Below are 12,988 nucleotides of genomic sequence, written 5' to 3'. Positions count from 1 at the left end.
GAAAAAGTTTCTTCCTATCTAACCTATCAATGCCCCTCATAATTTTGTATACCTGAAACCCCTCAGTCCCCCCTAAGTCTTCTCTGCTCCAAGGAAAACGACCCTAGTCTTTTCAGTCCCTCTTCATAGCTGAAATGCTCCAGCCCAGGCAACATCCTGGTGAATCTCCTCTGCACCCTCTCCAGTGCAATCGCATACATCCTTCCTATAGTGTGGTGACCAGAACTGTACACAGTACTCCAGCTGTGGCCTAACTAGCATTTTATATAGCTCCATCATAACCTCCCTGCTCTTATATTCTATGCTTCGGCTAATAAAGGCAAGTATCCCATATGCCTTCCTAACCACCTTAACTACCTGTGCTGCTGCCTTCAGTGATCTATGGACAAGTACACCAAGGTCCCTCTGAGCCTCTGTACTTCCTAGGGTCCTACCATCCATTGTATATTCCCTTGTCTTCTTAGTCCTCCTAAAATGCACTTCTCAGGATTAAATTCCATTTGCCACAGCTCCGTCCATCATACCAGCCCATCTATATCGTCCTGGAATCTAAGGCTTTCCTCCTCACTATTTATGACACCACTAATTTTCATGTCATCTGCAAACCTACAGATCATACCTTCTATAATCACGTCTAAATCATTAATGTACACCACAAACGGCAAGGGTCCCAGCACCGATTCCAGTGGTACACCACTGGTCACAGGCTTCCACTCGCAAAAACAACCCTCGACCATTATCCTCTGTTTCCTGCCACTAAGCCAATTTTGGATCCAATTTGCCATATTGCCCTGGATCCCATGGGCTCTTACCTTCTTAACCAATCTCCCATGTACACCTTAACAAAAGCCTTAATGAAGTCCATGTACACTACATCAACTGCTTTACCCTCATCTACACATCCAGTCACCTCCTCGAAAAATTCAACCAAGTTAGTCATCTACCCTAATATCTCATTGTCAAACTTTGTTCCTGTGAAGTGCCTTCGGATATTTTACTGTGTCAAAGGTGCAAACAAATGCAAATTTTTGTTAGTGTATCCCATTCAGTGTAAAGATTAAGAGGTCATCTAATTGATTCCAGAACAAGGGGGCATAACCTTAAAATTAGAGCTAGCTTGTTCACGGGTGACGTCTGGAACTCTCTCACCCCCCCCAAAAAGCAGTGAAGCAGAGGCTCAACTCAAAATTACAAGGTTTTTTTAAAGGTTAGGGTATTTAGGGTTACCAAGACAGGTTAAATGGAGTGGAGATGCAAATCCAATTGAATGACAGAACAGGCTTGAGTGGCCTCCTCCTCCTCCTGTGGTTGGGGACCAAGTTTAATGTCTCCTTTGAAGGAAGTATCTGTAACCGCCCAATTCTTTACCAAGAGAGTGGTGAGAACATGGAGCAATAAACACTACGATTTTGGGTGACAGAACAGCTTGTGATGCAGGGTCTTTTCTTTGATCAATATGTACAGATGACGAGAGGGGCTGTGGATGTGCAGGAAAATCAAGAGAAGAGTGCTAGATCAATGATTGGAAAATATTTTCCAGTGTGGACAGCCCCTGCAAATATTGACATAAGAGCTGAACTCAAGAGGTGAGGTGAGAGTGACTGCCCTTGACATCAAGGCAGCATTTGACAGAGTATGGCATCAAGGAGACTCAGCAAAACTGGAATCAATGGAAATCAGTGAGGAAACTCTCCGCTGGTTGCAGTCATACCTAGCGCAAAGGAAGATGGTTGTGATTCTTGGAGGTCAATCATCTGAGCTCCAGGACATCACTGCAGGAGTTCCTCAGGGTAGTGTCCAAGGCCCAACCATCTTCAGCTGCTTCATCAATGACCTTCCTTCAATCATAAGGTCAGAAGTGGGGATGTTCGCTGATGATTGCACAATGTTCAGCACCATTCGTGACTCCTCAGATACGGAAGCAGTCCGTGTAGAAATGCAGCAAGACCTGGACAATATCCAGGCTTGGGCTGATAAGTAACATTCATGCCACACAAGTGCCAGGCAATGACCATCTCCAACAAAAGAGAATCTAACCATCTCCCCTTGACATTCAATGGCATTACCATCACTGAATCCCCCACTATCAACATCCTAGGGGCTACCATTGACCAGAAACTGAACTGGAGTAGCCATATAAATACAGTGGCTACAAGAGCAGGTCAGAGGCTGGGAATTTTGCAGCGAGTAACTCACCTCCTGTCTCCCCAAAGCCTGTCCACCATCTACAAGGCACTAGTCAGGAGTGTGATGGAATACTCTCCACTTGCCTGGATGGGTGCAGCACCAACAACACAAGAAGCTCAACACCATCCAGGACAAAGCAGCCCACTGATTAGCACCCCACCCACCATCTTCAACATTCACTCCCTTCACCACCGATGCACAGTGGCAGCAGCGTGCACCACCTACAAGATGCACTGCAGCAACTCACCAAGGCTTCTTCAACAGCACCTTCCAAACCCGCGACCTCTACCACCTAGAAGGACAAGGGCAGCGGATGCATGGGAACACCACCTGCAAGTTCCCCTCCAAGTCACACACCATCCTGACTTGGAACTATATTGCCGTTCCTTCACTGTCGCTGGGTCAAAATCCTCGAACTCCCTTCCTAACAGCACTGTGGGTGTACCTACCCCCATGGACTGTAGCGGTTCAAGAAGGCCACCTTCTCAAGGGCAATTAGGGATGGGCAACAAATGCTGGCCTAGCTAGCAATACCCACATCCTACAAATGAATAAAAAAAACTAATCCCAGAGTAATTAAGTGAAAAATCGTAACACCAGACACTATTTACTTCAATGTATGGGTGTTCTCTAAACACTTAAGTGAATCATTAAAAACTGGCTTCGTCTTAAAATCTCAACCCAATAATGGTCCAAAATCAAACATCCTTAACTTACAAACACTAGAAACATTTGTTTCCATGTTATACAAGGATCTCTCAATAGTCACAGCCTCAAGTACTTCATATGCAGAATAGTACTACATAGCATCCCCGATCAGCGATCTTGATACAAAAATTTGACTTTAAATATTTAACCCAATTGTCAGAACAAGCAACACCTGTTCTTCCTTCATATGTAGGCAGCCTACTTACCACAGCATCACCACAGGCTGGTAGGAACTAATCTTCCTACCATTAACATTCTTTCCATGAATTGAAACAGCCAGTTATAATCCGATAAGTTGGAAAGCTTCCTTCACCAGTTTATATTTTAAAACATTAGAATAAATTGAATACTTTTAACGAGACCATCTTTCTTCAAACCAAAGAGATGTGGAGCTGTAATAAAAACAAGAAATGCTGGAGATACTCAGCAGGTCTGGCAGCATCCAGTTGGGTCACTGACCCAAAACGTTAACTCTGCTTCTCTTTCCACAGATGCTGCCAGACCTGCTGAGTATCTCCAGCATTTCTTGTTTTTATTACAGATTTCCAGCATCCGCAGTATTTTGCTTTTATATAGAGGTGGAGCTGATATGCCTCAGCTGGAATTCTGTGTCCAATTCTGGGAATCATTCAAGGTTGCAGAGGAAATTTGTTAGAATGCGACCAAGGATGAGTTATGTGGAGAGACAGAAGAAGTTGGGATCATTCTCTTCAGAGTAGAGAAGATTAAAGGACGATTTAATAAAGGTATTTAAAATTATGAAGGGTGTTAATTGAGTACATGAGAAGAAACTGTTTCCAGTGGCTGGACAATCAGTAACCAGAGGGCAGCAAATTCAATAGTAACTTACAAAAGGGAATTGGATATATAGTTGAAGGGGAAACATTTACAGGGTAAAGAGGGGGAGCAAGGGACTAATTGGCGAGCTCTTTTTGAAAGAGCCAGCACATGTGGGATGGACCAAATGGCCTCTTCCTACCTTGTATCATTAATAGAAGGGATGTGCAGAGCGGGCATACAGTGGGCGAGGAGGGTGGAGGAGGAGGAGGAGCAGCAGCAAGGGCCGGGAGGGGGGGCATAGAGCAGGGGGGGGGGGGGGGGGGGGCATAGAGCAGGGGGGGGGGGGGGGGGGCGTAGAGCGGGACGGGGGGGGGTAGAGCGGGACGGGGGGGGGTAGAGAGCGGGACGGGGGGGGGGGGTAGAGCGGGACGGGGGGGGGGTAGAGCGGGACGGGGGGGGGTAGAGCGGGACGGGGGGGGTAGAGCGGGACGGGGGGGGGGAGAGCGGGACGGGGGGGGGGAGAGCGGGACGGGGGGGGGGAGAGCGGGACGGGGGGGGGGAGAGCGGGACGGGGGGGGGGAGAGCGGGACGGGGGGGGGGGAGAGCGGGACGGGGGGGGGGAGAGCGGGACGGGGGGGGGGGGAGAGCGGGACGGGGGGGGGGGGAGAGCGGGACGGGGGGGGGGGAGAGCGGGACGGGGGGGGGGGGAGAGCGGGACGGGGGGGGGGAGAGCGGGACGGGGGGGGGGGAGAGCGGGACGGGGGGGGGGGGGGAGAGCGGGACGGGGGGGGGGGGGAGAGCGGGACGGGGGGGGGGGGGAGAGCGGGACGGGGGGGGGGGGAGAGCGGGACGGGGGGGGGGGGAGAGCGGGACGGGGGGGGGGGGAGAGCGGGACGGGGGGGGGGGGAGAGAGCGGGACGGGGGGGGGGGGGAGAGCGGGACGGGGGGGGGGGGGAGAGCGGGACGGGGGGGGGGGGAGAGCGGGACGGGGGGGGGGGGGGAGAGCGGGACGGGGGGGGGGGGGAGAGCGGGACGGGGGGGGGGGGGGGAGAGCGGGACGGGGGGGGGGGGGAGAGCGGGACGGGGGGGGGGGGGGAGAGCGGGACGGGGGGGGGGGGGAGAGCGGGACGGGGGGGGGGGGAGAGCGGGACGGGGGGGGGGGGGGGGAGAGCGGGACGGGGGGGGGGGGGGAGAGCGGGACGGGGGGGGGGGGGGAGAGCGGGACGGGGGGGGGGGGGGAGAGAGCGGGACGGGGGGGGGGGGGGGAGAGCGGGACGGGGGGGGGTAGAGCGGGACGGGGGGGGGGTAGAGCGGGACGGGGGGGGGGGGGGGAGAGCGGGACGGGGGGGGGGTAGAGCGGGACGGGGGGGGGGTAGAGCGGGACGGGGGGGGGGGTAGAGCGGGACGGGGGGGGGGTAGAGCGGGACGGGGGGGGGGTAGAGCGGGACGGGGGGGGGTAGAGCGGGACGGGGGGGGGTAGAGCGGGACGGGGGGGGGGTAGAGCGGGACGGGGGGGGGGTAGAGCGGGACGGGGGGGGGGGGTGGGTAGAGCGGGACGGGGGGGGGGGTAGAGCGGGACGGGGGGGGGGTAGAGCGGGACGGGGGGGGGGTAGAGCGGGACGGGGGGGGGGGGTAGAGCGGGACGGGGGGGGGGGTAGAGCGGGACGGGGGGGGGGGTAGAGCGGGACGGGGGGGGGGGTAGAGCGGGACGGGGGGGGGGGTAGAGCGGGACGGGGGGGGGGGTAGAGCGGGACGGGGGGGGGGGTAGAGCGGGACGGGGGGGGGGGTAGAGCGGGACGGGGGGGGGGTAGAGCGGGACGGGGGGGGGGTAGAGCGGGACGGGGGGGGGGGGTAGAGCGGGACGGGGGGGGGGGTAGAGCGGGACGGGGGGGGGGTAGAGCGGACGGGGGCGGGGGTAGAGCGGGACGGGGCGGGGTAGAGCGGGACGGGGCGGGGGTAGAGCGGGACGGGGGGCGGGGGTAGAGCGGGACGGGGGGGGGGGGGAAGAGCGGGACGGGGGGGGGGGGGTAGAGCGGGACGGGGGGTGGGGTAGAGCGGGACGGGGGGTGGGGTAGAGCGGGACGGGGGGGGGGGTAGAGCGGGACGGGGGGGGGGTAGAGCGGACGGGGGGGGGGGTTAGAGCGGGACGGGGGGGGGGGGTAGTAGAGCGGGACGGGGGGGGGGTAGAGCGGGACGGGGGGGGGGGTAGAGCGGGACGGGGGGGGGGTAGAGCGGGACGGGGGGGGGGGTAGAGCGGGACGGGGGGGGGGGTTAGAGCGGGACGGGGGGGGGGGGTAGAGCGGGACGGGGGGGGGGTAGAGCGGGACGGGGGGGGGGGGGGTAGAGCGGGACGGGGGGGGGGGGTAGAGCGGGACGGGGGTGGGGGGGGTAGAGCGGGACGGGGGGGGGGGGTAGAGCGGGACGGGGGGGGGTAGAGCGGGACGGGGGGGGGGGTAGAGGCGGGACGGGGGGGGGGGGGGGGGGAGAGCGGGACGGGGTGGGGGGGGGGGGAGAGCGGGACGGGGGGGGGGGGGGGAGAGCGGGACGGGGGGGGGGGGGAGAGCGGGACGGGGGGGGGGGGGGGGAGAGCGGGACGGGGGGGGGGAGAGCGGGACGGGGGGGGGGAGAGCGGGACGGGGGGGGGGGGGTAGATCGGGACGGGGGGGGGGCGGGGTAGAGTGGGACGGGGGGGGGGGGGGGAGAGCGGGACGGGGGGGCGGGGGTAGAGCGGGACGGGGGGGGGGGGGGAGAGCGGGACGGGGGGGGGGGCGGGGTAGAGTGGGACGGGGGGGGGGGGGGGAGAGCGGGACGGGGGGGGGTGGGGGGGAGAGCGGGACGGGGGGGGTGGGGGGGAGAGCGGGACGGGGGGGGGGGGGGAGAGCGGGACGGGGGGGGGGGGTAGAGCGGGACGGGGGGGGGGGGGTAGAGCGGGACGGGGTCTATCACAGAACCCGGTGAAGTTACTGCAGACGATCCCACCCGAGCCGCATCTCACCGGTATTTTTTGAAGAGCTGGTCCGATTCCCTGAAGCCGTTGTTGAGCAGCATGTTAATCCCCGCCAGCGCCAGCTCGGCATCGTCCGGCTGCTGGGGGCTGCTGGCCGCCGATCCGGAGCCGGAGTCCGAACCTGGGCCGGGGGCTGAGCCCGAGGCCTCCCCCCGCCTGCGCTCCATCCCGTCCCTCCGCCGAGTACCGCTTCAGTCCAAGCAGCACCGGAGTCGGCTGAGTGGATATCCGGCCTGATAAAATCCCGGTCGTCCTCCTCCTCCTCGCCGGCCCCGCCGCTCACTCCATCCCGCCGCTGCTCAATGCTGCTCCTTCCGCGTCCTCTCGCCCGGTCCGTCCAGCGCGCACCTGGCAACGCGCAGGCAGTGACATGGCAACGGTGACCTTTCACCCCCCTCGCCCCCAGCCAATCAGCCGCAAACTCCTTCCTGTTGCTCTGCCTACTCCAGGGTTCCCAACTCTCCCGGATTCTCCCGGACAAACTCTCCAATTTCACACCTTCCACCCGCAGGCTGACACAACCTCACACCTAACACTGAGGAAGATGGTTGTTGGAGGTCAATCATTTCAGCTCCAGGACATCACTGCAGGAGTACCACAGGGTGGTGTCCAAGGCCCAAACATCTTCAGCTGCTTCATCAATGACCTTCCTCCAATCATAAGGTCAGAAGTGGGGATGTTCGCTGATGACCAGAAACTGAACTGGAGTAGCCATATAAATACCGTGGCTACAAGAGCAGGTCAGAGGGTAGAGGCGAGTAACTCATCTCCTGACTCCCCAAAGCCTGTCCACTATCTACAAGGCACAAGTCAGGAGTGTGATGGAATACTCTCCACTTGCCTGGATGGGTGCAGCTCCAACAGTCAAGAAGCTCGATACCATGCAGGACAAAGCAGCCCAATTGAGTAGCACCTCATCTACAAACATTCACTCCCTCCACCACCGACACACAGTGGCAGCAGTGTGTACCATCTACAAAATGCACTGCAGCAACTCACCAAGCCACCTTCAACAGCACCTTCCAAACCCGCGACCTCTACCACCTAGAAGGACAAGGGCAAAAGTTGCATGAGAACACCACCACCTGCAAGTTCCCCTCCAAGACATACACCATCCTGACTTGGAACTATATCACCGTTCCTTCACTGTCGCTGGGTCAAAATCCTGGAACTCCCTTCCTAACAGCACTGTGGATGTACCTACCTCACGTGGACTGCAGCGGTTCAAGAAGGTACTCACCAACACCTTCTCAAGGGTAATTAGGGCACTAAATGCTGTCCAAGTCAACGACATCCACAGCCCACGAACAAAAATACTCCCTCCCCCCTCACCCCAGGGTTACCATCTCTCCAGGCTTCTCCAGGACGTACTCTCCACCTTCACACCCTCTCTTGGGCTTACCATCTTTCCAGGACACACTCGCCACCTTTACACCTTCTCTCCCAGTATTTATTGCTCAGTGAAGGAACAGTGATATAGTTCCAAGTCAGGATGGTGTGTGACTTGGAGGAGAACTTGTAGATGGTACACACTGCTGCCACTGTGCGTCGGTGGTGGAGGAAGTGAATGTTTGTAGATGGGGTGCCAATCAAGCAGGCTGCTTTGTCCTGGATGGTGTCGAGCTTCTTGAGTATTGTTGGAGCTGCACCCATCCAGGCAAGTGCAGAGTATTCCATCATATTCCTGACTTGTGCCTTGTAGATGGTGGACAGGCTTTGGGGAGTCAGGAGGTGAGTTACTCGCTGCAGGATTCCTAGACTCTGACCTGCTCTTGCTATTTATATGGCTACACCAGTTCAGTTTCTGGTCAATGGTAACCCCCAGGATGTTGATAGTGGATGATTCAACGTTCGTAACTCCATTGAATGTCGAGGGGAGATGGTTAGATTCTCTCTTGTTGGAGATAGTCATTGCCTGACACTTGGTGGCATGAATATTACTTGCCACTTATCAGCCCAACAACCACAACCATCTTCCTTGGAGCGAGGTATGACTCTAACCATAGAATCATAGAAGGTTTAAGGCACAGAAAGAGGCCACTTGGCCCATCGTATCTGTGTCGGCTGAAAAACGATCCACCTATTCTAATCCCACATACCAGCATTTGGGCCGTAGCTCTGCAGCTTACAGCACTTGCGGTGCATATCCAGCTTCCTTTTGAATGAGTTGCGGGTCTCTGCCTCAGCTACCCTTTCAGGCAGTGAGTTCCAAACCCTCTGGGTGAAAAGGTTTTCCTCATCTCCCCTCTAATTTTTCTACCAATCACTTTAATTCTATGACCCCTCGTCACTGACCTCTCTGCTAAGGTGAATAGACCCTTCACCTCCACTCTATCCAGGCCCCTCAAAATTTTGTACATTTCAATCAGATTGCCCTTCAGCCTTCTCTATTCCAAGGAGAACAATCCCAGCCTATCCAATCTTACCTCATAGCTGCACTTTTCCAGTACTGGCAACATCCTCGTAAATCTCCTCTGTACCCTCTCTAGTGCAATTACATCTTTTCTGTAATGAGGTGACCAGAACTGCACAACAGTACTCGAGTTGTGGCCTAACCAATGAGTTATACAGTTCCAGCATAACCTCCCTGCTCTTGTATTCTATACCTCGGCTAATAAAGGAAAGGATTCCATATGCCTTCTTAACCACCTTATTGACCTGTCCTGCTACGTTTAGGGATCTGTGGACATTCACTCCAAGGTCCCTTACTTCCTCTACACTTCTCAGTACTTTCCCATTAATCCTGTACTCCTTTGCCTTGTTTGACCTCCCCAAATGCATCACCTCACACTTCTCCAAGTTGAATTCCATTTGCCACTTTTCTGTCCATCTGACCAGACCATCAATATATTCCTGCAGCCTACAGCTATCCTCCTCACTATCCACCACACGGCCAATCTTTGTGTCATCTGCAAACTTCTTGATCATGCCCCCTACATTTACGTCCAAATCGTTAATATACACCACAAAAAGCAGGGGACCCAGTACTGAGCCCTGCAGAATGCCACTGGAAACAGCCCTCCAGTCACTAAAACAGCCGTCAACAATTACCCTTTCCTGCCACGAAACCAGTTTTGTATCCACCTTGCCACATTTCCCTGGATCCCATGGGATTTTATTTTTTTAACCAGTCTGCCATGTGGGATTTTGTCAAAAGGCCTTGCTAAACTCCATGTAGACCTCATCAACTGCAGTACCCTCATCCATTTTCCTTGTTACTTCTTCAAAAAATTCAATCAAGTTGTTCAAACAAGATCTTCCCTGAACAAATCCATGCCGACTATCCTTGATTAACCTGTGCCTTCCTACATGACAGTTTATGCTGTCTCTCAGAATAGATTCCAATAATTTTCCCACTACTGACGTTAGACTGACTGGCCTGTAATTATTCGGTCTATCCCTCACTCCCTTTTTAAACAGAGGCACAATGTTAGCAGTTCTCCAATCCTCTGGCACCACACTTGTATTCAGTGATGACTGGAAAGTAATGGTCAGACTCTCTGCTATTTCCTCTCTTGCTTCGTTTAACAGCCTTGGATACATTTCATCTGACCCTGGTGATTGATCCACTTTCAAGGATGCTAATCCCATTAAAACTTCCTCTCTCCCTATGTTTATCACATCCAATACTTCACACTCTTCCACCTGAACCACAATATCTGCATTGTTCCCCTCTTTTGTGAAGACAGACACAAAGAATTCATCAAGAACCATACCAATATGTTCCGCTCCTAAACATAGGTTACCTTTTTGGTCTTTTATGGGACCTGATATCTCCTCAGTTATCCTCTTACTCTTAATGTATTGGTAAAACATCTTTGGGTTCACCTGGATTTTGCTTATCAATATTATTTCATGCCCTCTCTTTGCTTTCCTAATTTCCTTTTTGATTTCACCCCTCCACTTTCTATACTCCTCTCAGCTTTCTGTAGTATTGAGTTCTTGGTGTCAGACATAAGCTTTCCTTTTCTGCCTTATCTTACCCTGTAGACTCCTTGACATCCATGGGGCTGTAGATTTGGCCGTCTCACCCTTTTTCTTTGTGGGAACATGTTTACTCCGAACCCATTCAATCTCCCCTTTGAATGCCTCCCACTGTTCTGACACTGATTTACCTTCAAGTAGCTGTTTCCAGTCCACTTTCACTAAATCACTCCTCAGTTTAGTAAAATTGGCCTCGCCCCAATTGTGAACTCTAACTCCTGTTCTATCTCTGTCCTTTTCCAATAATTATGTTAAAACTGATTGAATTATGATCACTACCACCAAAATACTCTCCCACTGCCACTCCTTCCACCTGCCTGTCTTCATTTCCGAAAACTAAATCTAAAACTGCGCCCTCTATTGTTGGACTTGCCACATACTGGGCAAAAAAGTTCTTCTGAATGAACCTCAAGAATTCTGCTCCCTCTTTTTTTTATTAATTCATGGGATGTAGGCATCGCTGGCCAGGCCAGCATTTATTGCCAAACCCTAATTGCCCTTGAGAAGGTGGCGGTGAGCTGCCTTCTTGAACCGCTGCAGTCCATTTGGGGTAGGTACACCCACAGTGCTGTTAGGAAATGAGTTCCAGGATTTTGACCCAGCGACAGTGAAGGAACGGCGATATAGTTCCAAGTCAGGATGGTGTGTGACTTGGAGGGGAACTTGCAGGTGGTGGTGCTCCCATGTATTTGCTGCCTTTGTCCTTCTAGCTGGTAGAGGTCGTGGGTTTGGAAGATGCTGGCTAAGGAGCCTTGGTGCAATGCTGCAGTGCATCTTGTAGATGGTACACACTGCTGCCACTGTGCGTCGGTGGTGGAGGGAGTGAATGTTTGTAGATGGGGTGCCAATCAAGCGGGCTGCTTTGTTCTGGATGGTGTCGAGCTTCTGGAGTGTTGTTGGAGCTGCACCCATCCAGGCAAGTGAAGCGTATTCCATCACACTCCTGACTTGTGCCTTGTAGATGGTGGACAGGCTTTGGGGAGTCAGGAGGTGAGTTACTCCCCTCAGGATTCCTAGCCTCTGACCTGCTCTTTTGGCCGTGGTATTTATATGGCTACTCCAGTTCAGTTTCTGGTCAATGGTAACCCCTAGGATGTTGATAGTGGGAGATTCAGCGATGGTAATGCCGTTGAATGTCAAGGGGAGATGGTTAGATTCTCTCTTGTTGGAGATGGTCATTGCCCGGCACTTGTGTGGCGCGAATGTTACTTGCCACTTATCAGCCCAAGCCTGGATATTGTCCAAGTCTTGCTGCATTTCTACACGGACTGCTTCAGTATCTGAAGAGTCACGAATGGTGCTGAACATTGTGCAATCATCAGCGAACATCCCCACTTCTTACCTTATGATTGAAGGAAGGTCATTGATGAAGCAGCTGAAGATGGTTCAGCCTAGGACACTACCCTGAGGAACTCCTGCAGTGATGTCCTGGAGCTCAGATGATTGACCTCCAACAACCACAACCATCTTCCTTTGTGCTTGGAATGACTCCAGCCAGCGGAGGGTTTTCCCCCTGATTCCCATTGACCTCAGTTTTGCTGGGCTCCTTGATGCCATACTCGGTCAAATGCTGCCTTGATGTCAAGGGCAGTCACTCTCACCTCACCTCTTGAGTTCAGCTCTTTTGTCCATGTTTCAACCAAGGCTGTAGTGAGGTCAGGAGCTGAGTGACCCTGGCGGAATCCAAACTGAGCGTCACTGAGCAGGTTATTACTAAGCAAGTGCTGCTTGATGACATTGTTGATGACACCTTCCATTCACTTTACTGATGATTGAGAGTAGGCTGATAGGGCGGTAATTGGCCGGGTTGGACTTGTCCTGCTTTTTGTGTACAGGACATACCTGGGCAATTTTCCACATTGCCAGGGTAGATGCCAGTTTTGTAGCTGTACTGGAACAGCTTGGCTAGGGGCGCGGCAAGTTCTGGAGCACAGGTCTTCAGTACTATTGCCGAAATATTGTTAGGGCCCACAGCTTTTGCAGTATCCAGTGCCTTCAGTCGTTTCTTGATATCACGCGGAGTGAATCGAATTGGCTGAAGTCTGGCATCTGTGATGCTGGGGACTTCAGGAGGAGGCCGAGATGGATCATCAACCCAGCACTTCTAGCTGAAGATTGTTGCAAATGCTTCAGCCTTATCTTTCGCACTGATGTGCTTGCCTCCCCCATCATTGAGGATGGGATATTTGTGGAGCCTCCTCCTCCAGTTAGTTGTTTAATTGTCCACCACCATTCACGGCTGGATGTGGCAAAACTGCAGAGCTTAGATCTGATCTGTTGGTTATGGGATCGCTTAGCTCTGTCTATCGATTGCTGCTTACG

The 12,988-nt window shown here is 54.5% G+C and overlaps 1 protein-coding gene across 2 annotated transcripts in view; it reads right to left on the bottom strand.

Moving 5' to 3' along the window:
- ttc39c (tetratricopeptide repeat domain 39C) overlaps window positions 1-7,012 on the bottom strand; it is a 197,899-nt gene extending 190,887 nt beyond the window's left edge. Inside the window, exon 1 of one of the 2 annotated variants that reach the window (XM_068031091.1) lies at window positions 6,671-7,012. In XM_068031091.1, the coding sequence (XP_067887192.1) occupies window positions 6,671-6,849 (179 nt within the window). In that variant the 5' untranslated portion in view covers window positions 6,850-7,012. The remainder of the gene's footprint in view (window positions 1-6,670) is intronic. The other variant, XM_068031092.1, reaches the window with a different exon arrangement.
- Between the last annotated feature and the right edge of the window lie 5,976 nt (window positions 7,013-12,988).

This window comes from Heterodontus francisci, chromosome 5, assembly GCF_036365525.1.
Source record: "Heterodontus francisci isolate sHetFra1 chromosome 5, sHetFra1.hap1, whole genome shotgun sequence".
Lineage (NCBI taxonomy): Eukaryota > Metazoa > Chordata > Chondrichthyes > Heterodontiformes > Heterodontidae > Heterodontus > Heterodontus francisci.
Note: the sequence above shows the minus strand (reverse complement) of the source record. Positions and strands in the feature narration are given on the sequence as shown.